The 12,165-nt window shown below is 35.3% G+C and overlaps 1 protein-coding gene across 1 annotated transcript; it reads right to left on the bottom strand.

Moving 5' to 3' along the window:
- Nucleotides 1–4,916: 4,916 nt before the first annotated feature.
- Nucleotides 4,917–10,772, bottom strand: LOC142232883 (uncharacterized). Its single transcript, XM_075303593.1, has 3 exons — nt 7,110–10,772; nt 5,718–6,334; nt 4,917–5,382 (listed from the first exon to the last, which is right to left on the bottom strand). The coding sequence occupies exons 1-3, from the start codon at nt 10,770–10,772 to the stop codon at nt 4,917–4,919; spliced, it is 4,746 nt and encodes a 1,581-aa protein (XP_075159708.1).
- Between the last annotated feature and the right edge of the window lie 1,393 nt (nt 10,773–12,165).

Here is a 12,165-nt window from a genome sequence, read left to right as displayed (position 1 = left end):
TATGGGCAAAAGAAGTTTTTCATATAAAAATGTAAATTTTTTTAGGTTTTGGGTGGATTTATCCATTTTTTGGGGGAGGTCACGAATTAAAGTCCTTTTCGCTCTAGGACGCATATTTAAGGAGATATGGGCAAAAGAAGTTTTTCATATAAAAATTTCAATTTTTTTTAGGTTTTGGGTGGATTTTTCAATTTTTTGGGGGAGGTCACGAATTAAAGTCCTTTTCGCTCTAGGACGCATATTTAAGGAGATATGGGCAAAAGAAGTTTTTCATATAAAAATTTCAATTTTTTTAGGTTTTGGGTGGATTTTTCAATTTTTTGGGGGTGGTCACGAATTAAAGTCCTTTTCGCTCTAGGACGCATATTTAAGGAGATATGGGCAAAAGAAGTTTTTCATATAAAAATTTCAATTTTTTTAGGGTTTGGGTGGATTTTTCAACTTTTTGGGGGAGGTCACGAATTAAAGTCCTCTTCGCTATAGGACGCATATTTAAGGAGATATGGGCAAAAGAAGTTTTTCATATAAAATTTCAATTTTTTAGGTTTTGGTTGGATTTTTCAACTTTTTGGGGGTGGTCACGAATTAAAGTCCTTTTCGCTCTAGGACGCATATTTAAGGAGATATGGGCAAAAGAAGTTTTTCATATAAAAATTTCAATTTTTTTAGGTTTTGGTTGGATTTTTCAATTTTTTGGGGGAGGTCACGAATTAAAGTCCTTTTCGCTCTAGGACGCATATTTAAGGAGATATGGGCAAAAGAAGTTTTTCATATAAAAATTTCAATTTTTTTAGGTTTTGGTTGGATTTTTCAACTTTTTGGGGGTGGTCACGAATTAAAGTCCTTTTCGCTCTAGGAGGATTAGTTTAGGAGATATGGGCAAAAGAAGTTTTTCATATAAAAATTTAAATTTTTTTAGGTTTTGGTTGGATTTTTCAACTTTTTGGGGGAGGTCACGAATTAAAGTCCTTTTCGCTCTAGGTCGCTTAGTTTAGGAGATATGGGCAAAAGAAATTTTTCATATAAAAATTTCAATTTTTTTAGGTTTTGGGTGGATTTTTCAATTTGTTGGGGGTGGTCACGAATTAAAGTCCTTTTCGCTCTAGGACGCTTAGTTTAGGAGATATGGGAAAAAGAAGTTTTTCATATAAAAATTTCAATTTTTTTAGGTTTTGGTTGGATTTTTCAATTTTTTGGGGGTGGTCACGAATTAAAGTCCTTTTCGCTCTAGGACGCTTAGTTTAGGAGATATGGGCAAAAGAAGTTTTTCATATAAAAATTTCAATTTTTTTTAGGTTTTGGTTGGATTTTTCAACTTTTTGGGGGTGGCCACGAATTAAAGTCCTTTTCGCTCTAGGACGCATATTTAAGGAGATATGGGCAAAAGAAGTTTTTCATATAAAAATTTCAATTTTTTTAGGTTTTGGGTGGATTTTTCAATTTTTTGGGGGTGGTCACGAATTAAAGTCCTTTTCGCTCTAGGACGCTTAGTTTAGGAGATATGGGCAAAAGAAGTTTTTCATATAAAAATTTCAATTTTTTTCAGGTTTTGGGTGAATTTTGCAACTTTTTGGGGGTGGTCACGACTTAAAGTCCTTTTCGCTCTAGGACGCATATTTAAGGAGATATGGGCAAAAGAAGTTTTTCATATAAAAATTTCAATTTTTTTAGGGTTTGGGTGGATTTTTCAACTTTTTGGGGGAGGTCACGAATTAAAGTCCTCTTCGCTTTAGGACTCGTATTTAAGGAGATATGGGCAAAAGAAGTTTTTCATATAAAAATTTCAATTTTTTTAGGTTTTGGGTGGATTTTTCAATTTTTGGGGGAGGTCACGAATTAAAGTCCTTTTCGCTCTAGGTCGCTTAGTTTAGGAGATATGGGCAAAAGAAGTTTTTCATATAAAAATTTAAATTTTTTTAGGTTTTGGGTGGATTTTTCAATTTTTTGGGGGTGGTCACGAATTAAAGTCCTTTTCGCTCTAGGACGCTTAGTTTAGGAGATATGGGCGAAAGAAGTTTTTCATATAAAAATTTCAATTTTTTTAGGTTTTGGTTGGATTTTTCAACTTTTTGGGGGTGGTCACGAATTAAAGTCCTTTTCGCTCTAGGACGCATATTTAAGGAGATATGGGCAAAAGAAGTTTTTCATATAAAAATTTAAATTTTTTTAGGTTTTGGGTGGATTTTTCAATTTTTTGGGGGTGGTCACGAATTAAAGTCCTTTTCGCTCTAGGACGCTTAGTTTAGGAGATATGCGCAAAAGAAGTTTTTCATATAAAAATTTCAATTTTTTTAGGTTTTGAGTGGATTTTCCAACTTTTTGGGGGTGGTCACGAATTAAAGTCCTTTTCGCTCTAGGTCGCTTAGTTTAGGAGATATGGGCAAAAGAAGTTTTTCATATAAAAATTTAAATTTTTTAGGTTTTGAGTCGATTTTTCAATTTTTTGGGGGTGGTCACGAATTAAAGTCCTTTTCGCTCTAGGACGCATATTTATGGAGATATGGGCAAAAGAAGTTTTTCGTATAAAAATTTCAATTTTTTTAGGTTTTGGGTGGATTTTTCAATTTTTTGGGGTGGTCACGAATTAAAGTCCTTTTCGCTCTAGGACGCATATTTAAGGAGATATGGGCAAAAGAAGTTTTTCGTATAAAAATTTCAATTTTTTTTGGTTTTGGGTGGATTTTTCAATTTTTTGGGGCTGGTCACGAATTAAAGTCCTTTTCGCTCTAGGACGCATATTTAAGGAGATATGGGCAAAAGAAGTTTTTCATATAAAAATGTCAATTTTTTTAGGTTTTGGGTGGATTTTTCCATTTTTTGGGGGAGGTCACGAATTAAAGTCCTTTTCGCTCTAGGACGCATATTTAAGGAGATATGGGCAAAAGAAGTTTTTCATATAAAAATTTCAATTTTTTTAGGTTTTGGGTGGATTTTTCAATTTTTTGGGGGAGGTCACGAATTAAAGTCCTTTTCGCTCTAGGACGCATATTTAAGGAGATATGGGCAAAAGAAGTTTTTCATATAAAAATTTCAATATTTTTAGGTTTTGGGTGGATTTTTCAACTTTTTGGGGGTGGTCACGAATTAAAGTCCTTTTTGCTCTAGGACGCATATTTAAGGAGATATGGGCAAAAGAAGTTTTTCATATAAAAATTTCAATTTTTTTAGGGTTTGGGTGGATTTTTCAATTTTTTGGGGGTGGTCACGAATTAAAGTCCTTTTCGCTCTAGGAAGCATATTTAAGGAGATATGGGCAAAAGAAGTTTTTCATATAAAAATTTCAATTTTTTTAGGTTTTGGGTGGATTTTTCAATTTTTTGGGGGTGGTCACGAATTAAAGTCCTTTTTGCTCTGGGAAGCATATTTAAGGAGATATGGGCAAAAGAAGTTTTTCATATAAAAATTTCAATTTTTTTAGGTTTTGGGTGGATTTTTCAACTTTTTGGGGGTGGTCACGAATTAAAGTCCTTTTTGCTCTAGGAAGCATATTTAAGGAGATATGGGCAAAAGAAGTTTTTCATATAAAAATTTCAATTTTTTTAGGTTTTGGGTGGATTTTTCAATTTTTTGGGGGTGGTCACGAATTAAAGTCCATTTTGCTCTAGGAAGCATATTTAAGGAGATATGGGCAAAAGAAGTTTTTCATATAAAAATTTCAATTTTTTTAGGTTTTGGGTGGATTTTTCAACTTTTTGGGGGTGGTCACGAATTAAAGTCCTTTTTGCTCTAGGAAGCATATTTAAGGAGATATGGGCAAAAGAAGTTTTTCATATAAAAATTTCAATTTTTTTAGGGTTTGGGTGGATTTTTCAATTTTTTTTTGGGGAGGTCACGAATTAAAGTCCTCTTCGCTCTAGGACTCGTATTTAAGGAGATATGGGCAAAAGAAGTTTTTCGTATAAAAATTTCAATTTTTTTAGGTTTTGAGTGGATTTTTCAATTTTTTTGGGAGGTCACGAATTAAAGTCCTTTTTGCTCTAGGAAGCATATTTAAGGAGATATGGGCAAAAGAAGTTTTTCATATAAAAATTTCAATTTTTTAAGGTTTTGGGTTGATTTTTCAATTTTTTGGGGGTGGTCACGAATTAAAGTCCTTTTCGCTCTAGGACGCTTAGTTTAGGAGATATGGGTGTTAAGGGTTTTGGGGAATTTAAACCCTTTGTGAATATAAACTTAGACAGTTTTATAAATGACTTAAATTTGAGTGAATGTCGCAATATCTGGCAAATATATTACCAGGTTTATTGCAAATTACAGTGTCCGAGGTGACACTTGATTCTAAATCGATTTTATATAAAATCTGTGATGAAACACAGACCAACAAGTCCACTGGAATGTGGGGGAAAGATTTGAGCCACGGGATTGTGGGATATTACCTTTTTGTGCAACCAAAAAAATATAAAAAATGCTCCTTTTCAGAATCAACTTACATATGTATTGGTTTTATTTTAATGTAGCAGGGGGACGATGTGGTTTGGTTAACTGCTGAGACTAAAAAGAGATCTCAATCTATGTCGTTATTTGACAGGTCAACTCGCTGGACTATAAAATTGAGTAAAAACTGAGTAAAAAGAGACCGCCACATTTAACATCTGTCCGACAATAGAAGGAGAAAGACTATATTATAGTGGATAATTTGCAGATACAGAGTGATTCAAATTCATAAAATTCTTAATAGTATCGAATATATACAAAAATCCATAAAATTACAAATTCATAAAATTACAAATTCATAAAATTACAAAATGCATAAAATTACAAAATTCATAACAATTAAACGCAAAATTGGAAATTATAAAATTATGAAAACTAATTTAGAAAGTTTACCAAAATTAAATAAAATATTCAAAAAAGGTTTTAATTGCAGTAAACATCCTGCCCCTCTTGGCCAATATTGGCCAAAAGAAAAGTGGTCATCAAAGAGTGTTTTCGAGGCATTCCAATGCTCGTATTGCGATTCTAATACATCTTTGTGGGTTGGTAGGATATTTACGTGGATGTGTTTGATTTCGTCGTTTTTGTAGCCGTTGCTGATGAGAATTGGTTGATGTTTGTCGTTGTTCAGAATTCTGTTGATTTTTGGGCCTACGAGGACGAGCATGATTTTGCGTTTCATTTCGGTTCGATGGTCTTGGCTGAATTCTTGCAGCAATGGGAAGATGGAGAAGCGTATTATGTGCATGACCGCAGACCTGACATAAATCGGGAGATGTGCAACCTGATGCGTCGTGGGATCTGGCCAGACAATTCATACAATATCCATGTTGTCGTACTGCTCGCCGTCTGTCCTTAATGCTCATTGCCAAAAATTTTCTGCAATATTTTATGGGATGATACTTACGGCAAATGAGACACTGGTGAATATTAGAATTTCTAGGAGCCCTATAAAAGCAATATTTGGTTTTTGTGTGAGTTGATAGAAATATATTGTAAGATATGGCGACTGATTCTGTAAAGGAGCTTTTTGGTTGAGATGGTGAAAGGAGATTTTAAGGTATTTCATTATACAAAGGAATTGTTTTTATATACGAGAAAGGGTTTTTTTTTTTTTGAATGTACGAGAAAAAAAAATACATTACTTTTTCGAGGAGGGTGGCTCGGAGGGGAGTATGCATAGTTTTGTAATAGCCCTGGTTATTATGCCCAATTTTGTGCGAATATCCGCCACTCTAACGTGGCCGTCTTTCCCTGGATATATTCGTTTAATTCGGCCTAACCGCCACTCACAAGGAGGAAGCAATTCATCCTTAACAACGACTAGCTGTCCAACAGTCACATCTTCGTTCTCATTTTGCCACTTATGTCGCCGATGGAGCTCCTTCAAATACTCGTCTTTCCATCGACGAGCGAATTGATGTTGTAGACATTTGAGCTTGTCCCATCTGTCGACAAATGTGATCTCTTCCAAAGGAGATTCCGGAAAAGCTATTAATGGGGCACCTCTGAGGAAGTGGCCAGGGGTTAAGGCCAATATTTCATGGGGGTCATCGGTCATGGGAGATAGTGGCCGAGAGTTCAAGACAGCTTCTATACGCACAAGTAGTGTAGAGAACTCTTCGAACGTGTATTTGTAATTTTGTGACACTTTGCGAAAATGGGTTTTAAATGACTTGACTCCTGCCTCCCAGATTCCTCCCATATGGGGGGCATTTGGAGGAATAAAGGACCAATTAAAACCGTGGGATGCATATTTTTCAGTAATGTCCTTAGAAGACGATTGTATAAATTGTAAGAAGTCATTTCGTAGTTTTTTTTTCGGCACCAATGAAGTTGGTACCATTATCGGAAAAGAGTTGTTTGGGAAGACCCCTTCGGCCAACAAACCTGGTGAAGGCTGCCAAAAAGGAATTGGAGGATAGGTCAGAACATAATTCGAGATGCAAAGCTTTCGTACTAAAGCAGACAAATATGCAGACATATCCTTTGTGATATGCTGCTTGACGAATTATCGAGGTCTTTATAGAAAAGGGACCCGCGAAATCTAAACCTGTGATATTGAACGGCAAGGAGAAAGAGCTTCGTTCTGTTGGGAGAGCAGCCATAATTTGAGACTGCGTCTTTTGCTTGTATATAATACAAGTCTTACAATTTCGTATGCATTTTTTGATATTAGATCGCAGCCGTGAAATATAATATTCTTGCCTTATTGTTCTTATCATGAGAGAGTGTTCTGCATGCATGAGAAGATCATGTATAAATGATATAAATAATTGAGAAAATTTAGATTGAACAGGCAGAATAATTGGGTATTTTTCATTATATGAAAGATCTGCATTTACTAATCGTCCATTGACCCGTATAATGTAGTTTTCATCAATAAAAGGATGTAGGGAAAAAAGGGAACTTTTCTTGTTAACATTTTTCAAATTTTTTAATGAGTGGTACTCTTGTGCATAATAATGTCTTTGTGTTAAAGAAATTAGCCTTATTTTGACGAAATTAAATTCTTGGGAAGAAATTTTGTGGGTTTCAACGTGGGGGTAGTTGAAACTTTTTGATAATTTTGAGAGAAATCTGAAAATATAACAAATAACACGAATCGCCTTGTCCCATTTTGAAAATCGATCTAATATTTCAAATTCCTCATTAAAATTGTGGAACACAATAACTTTTTTCATTTCGGGGGGATTTTCAAACGATATTGTGGACTTTGGCCACTCCTCGGGGGGGTTTAGTAGCCACATGGGACCATGCCACCATAAGGGGTTATTTACTAGATCTAGTGAGCTGCACCCTCGTGACCCCAAATCAGCTGGATTGTCAGAGGAACGGACATGTCGCCAGGAGCAATTGCCAACATTACGAATAATTTCTGCGGTCCTGTTCGCCACATAAGTTTTCCATGTACTTGGTGGTTTTTCCAACCACCCCAATACAATGGTAGAATCGCACCAAAGAAATAAATCATTACTATGAATTGGGAGTGATGAGATGATTTGTTTTGCCAATTTGGAGAGGAGAAGGGCTCCGCAAAGTTCCAATCTTGGAAGACTTATTGGATCTATCGGGGCAACTTTAGTTTTTGACACAAGAAGATTACACTGGACTGAATTTTGATTATTAAAACGTAAATAAATGGTAGCACAATATGCCTTCTGTGAGGCGTCACAGAAGCCATGTATTTGAGTTTGCACTTGAGGGGAAAAGTAAATATATCGAGGAATTTTGATATGTGGTAACTGGGATAAATCTTGAACGAATTGGTTCCATTTTAACAATGACGAGGGCTTTACATTTTCATCCCAGTCTGTTCCCTCTAACCATAGCTGCTGTAAAATCAATTTTGCTTGGACAATGATTGGGGAAATCCATCCAGCAGGGTCAAAAAGTTTTGATGCAGCGGACAATATTTGTCTTTTGGTTATTTGCTCAGAGGGAGAAATTACATCAATTTGGTAAGAAAACTGATCAGTGAGAGCGTTCCATTGAATGCCCAGTGTTTTCGCAGAGCTGGTCTCATTGAATTTGAGAAAATTTGAATCTAATAGACAATCCTTTGGGACAGAATTTAATACCTCAGGGGTATTTGAGGTAATCTTTTTTAAAGGAAAGCCCGCTGAATTGAGTAGGGCTCTTAATTGATAGAGGGAGTCAATAGCAGAATTTATGTCATGTCCTCCAGAGAGGATATCGTCAACATAAATTTCCTTTTGAAGAATTCGAGATGCTGCGGGATGGGTTTCCGCTGAATCGTAAGCCAACTGCAATAAAGTTCTTATTGCTAAAAATGGGGCTGAATTAACACCGAATGTTACGGTTTTAAGAGCATAGTCCTTGATAGGACTTGTAGGATCTGGTCGGAAAAGAATCCTTTGGAAATTGGTGTCAGTGGGGTGTACCAGTATTTGGCGGTACATCTTTTCGATGTCGCCGGAAAATACGTATTTGTACAAACGCCAATTCAAAATTAAAGTCGAGAGATCTAATTGAAGGGATGGACCAACATTCAATGTATCATTGAGTGAATTTCCTGAATATGTTCGCCTGGAGGCATTAAAAACCACCCTTACTTTTGTGCTGCGGCTGTCGGGCTTCAGCACAGCATGGTGGGGGAGGTAGTATGAATTAAAAACGCCATTTTCTATCATCTCTTTTGAAGATACTTCTTCCATATGGCCAAGGGATATGTACTCTTTTAATATGTTTTGGTACGAATTCGCCAATTCAGGATTTCGTTTGAGAGACTGTTCCAATCGTATGAATTGTATTAATGCAATAGGACGAGAAGGACCCAATGGAAGATTTCGTGGGTATTCCGATTTAAAAGGGAGTTTGACAATATAGCGTCCACTAGAATTACGAGTCGTTGTTTGTGTGAAAAAGGATTCACAATACTCATCGTCGTCGGATATAGTTTTTTGGGTAGCGATTTCTTCCTGTTCCCAAAACAATCTAAGTTGTTTCAACAATGGGTCTTCGGAAGTTTCAGTGGCTCCAATGGAAAATGTCGAAGATTTTCGAGTTTCAAGGGGTCCACTTATAATCCAGCCGAATATGGTGGCTTGTGCCAAAAGGGAATTTGACAATTTTTTTACACCATCTAAAAGTAATTTTGGGATGATGTTGCTACCGATCAACAAATCTACAGGACCGGGAGAGTAAAAATTTGGATCTGCCAGATTCAAATGAGAAATTTCACTCAAATCATAATCAGATTTTGATACCACAAAATTCGGCAATAATCTCGTTATTTTAGGCACAACAATCGCTTGAACGACGAGAGTATGGTCATGGTTTGGAGAATATAATGTGAGGTGACACAGAGAATTGGAATGCGCTACGACATTACCGCCCATACCTCGAATTTCAAAACTCTTCGGTTCTGTTGGAAGCGATAAACGTTGCTGTAAACGTCTAGAAATAAAGGTTTTTTCAGAACCTTGGTCAAGGAATGCGCGAGCGCTGAATGTGTCTCCATTGTGGGTAATGGACACGATTGCTGTTGGCAAAAGAGTATTTTCTGAGAGATGGTTATTGTTCGAGACATAATGAGCTGAAGTGCGAGTGATAGTTTGGTCTGAAGTTGATGGTTGTTCAATTGTCTGATTTATATTTACTGTGGCTGTGGAATTGGATGGAGGTTTAGGTGGAGATGATTTACTGTTGGTATTAGAAAAATGCAAAAGTGTGTGGTGATTTTTGTTGCATGTTGTGCAAAGAAATTTGCTTTTACACTCGTTACGCACATGAGTATAAGAGAGGCAATTCAAACAGATTTTATTATCACGTACAAAATTGCTACGAGCTTGAGCATTCATATTGAGAAATTGCTGGCAATTTTTGAGGGGGTGACTCATCTGACACATTTTGCAAGGGAAGTTTGATTGGCTTTCAGTGTTAAAGGCATGGACATCTGACTCAGGTCTTTTACGAGATGTCGATTTGACACCCTGAATGCTGTTGAGCCTTTCTACTACTTCGTATCGGTTAGACAGAAACGTGTCCATTTGCTTCCAGCTTGGAAGATCTCTGTGAGATTTTAAAGATTGTTCCCACAATGAAAGGGTTTCATGGGGAAGTTTTGTAGAGCACACATATACGAGGATTGGATCCCAATCCGATGTAGAAATTTGCTGGGCTTTTAAAGCAGCAAGACAATCATTTATCGTGGCTTGAATGTCCTGAAGAGCTTCGCTGCTCTCGGACGAAATAGGTTTTAAATTGAGGAGAACCTTTAATTGGTTATCGACCAAAATGCGTCTATTCTCGTATCGAGATCTTAACGCTTCCCAGGCCAGCGAAAAGTTTTCTCCGCATAGCCTATATTTTTTAACAATGAGCGCAGCTTGTCCTCTAGTTTTTAGCCTGAGGTGGTACAATTTCTGTACTGCAGAGAGCTTGGGATGTTCTCCATAAACCGCGGAGAACATATCCCTGAATGAGGGCCATTCTTCATAACTTCCATAAAAAATTTCTGTGTCACAAGGTGGCACTTTCAGACAAGGAATTGAGCTTGATACTTGGTTTTCAATCAAAGTGGTGGAAGGAGTTATAAGGGCCTTTTGGGCGTCTAAAATCTTAGATTTACATGACAGAAAATCGTGTGTACATTTGGAATATTTTTCCCTGGAAGATTCTAATATTCCCTGTTCAGTTTTCGGATCCGTACTTAAACAGAGTTGTTTGTACGATTTTTGAAGTGCAGCCCATCTTTCATCAAGTTCTTGAAGAGCTATCTCAAGGCGTGAGTCAGATAGATCTTCTGCCCTGATATCGCCGAAATTTGCACAGAATGTGACCAAATTGTCGGAATCGAATATGAATTCACTCATATCGATGGCGTAAAATGTATGAAAACCAAAATATATTTCCCAATAACTCAAATCCAATAGTGATTTGAAATGGAGACAAACGAAATTTCGGAGAATAATATTGGCTTTTTATTTGTATAAAAACAATATTTTCATAACAAACGTGAACCAAAAAATGATAAAAAAAACGGGTTTTGAGAAAAAGGTTTCAATTTTCAACAATGGACAAAAATCATCGATTATTAACGATTTCCATATATTATGTATATTTTTCCAAAAACACGAGAATTCATAAATATATGATAAAATGGAAATGAGTAAAACGTAAATCAAAAAATCGTGAAAAAACGTTTTTGAGAAACAGGTTTCAGCTTTCGAAAAAACAGGTTTCAGTTTTCGAAAAAAAAAACCATCGATTGTGAACGATGTTCGTATATATATTTTTTTCAAAAATATAAAAATCAATAAAATGTGATTAAAACTTGTAATAAAATAGATTAATAAAAATTCAATCACAAATGTTTAAAAAAAAAATTCGTTTACGAGAAAGGGGACTCAGTTTTCAACAAAATTTCTTAAAACCATCGTTTGTGGTCGATGTCCATATAAAATATATATATTTTCAAAATATAAAAATTGTAAATATGTAATAAAATACATATAAAAAATATCCAACAAGTATATATATTTTTTTTTTTAATTCGTATTTCGAGTGAAATTTGTCCTTCACAAACCACTGTGTTGCAAACAAATTGACTTAACTGTTCCCAGTTGTAATTTCACTTTGGAAACAACTGTTCCCAGTTTGCAAATGTTAATGAATTATAAATATGAAAGATATTTTATGTGTTTCTGTAATTATGTTTGATAAAATCGCTGTTATGATTTTTTGTGTTAAAAATATGTTTTCTTCTATCGCTTGTATTCTTGTGTATGAGATATTTCAATAAATTAATTTATAGTGAGAGTAATATTTTGTACATAACATTAGCGAGTTCACAAACCAAACCGATAAACTTGCTCACTCTTTTCTGTTTATTTCGTTTTCACAAATCGCTGTTGTGATTTTTTTTTATGTTAATGGCGAGAGGGAGTATAACACTTGACTTGTTAATAACATTAATTATTGGTTCGATAGTTTTAAAGACACAGATTTGTCATTGAAAAAATCGAAAACCAAATGGAGTTGTTGTATATATATATTAATGTTATCAAGTAAAAATTGATATGTAGAGAAATATATGTGGACTGTAGTTTTTTGTGAATTTATGTTAAAAAATGTGAGACTTACGTTTAATAAAATGTACTGCTCTGTAGATTTGTGAGGGGGTTCTTGAGATGAATGATTTTGTTTTGGAAATTGAGAACAGTTAAAATTTTGTAGCAAGAGATTTTGGCGGGACAACAGTAAACG

The sequence above is a fragment of the Haematobia irritans genome, chromosome 1, assembly GCF_050003625.1.
Source record: "Haematobia irritans isolate KBUSLIRL chromosome 1, ASM5000362v1, whole genome shotgun sequence".
Taxonomy (NCBI): Eukaryota; Metazoa; Arthropoda; class Insecta; order Diptera; family Muscidae; genus Haematobia; species Haematobia irritans.
Note: the sequence above shows the minus strand (reverse complement) of the source record. Positions and strands in the feature narration are given on the sequence as shown.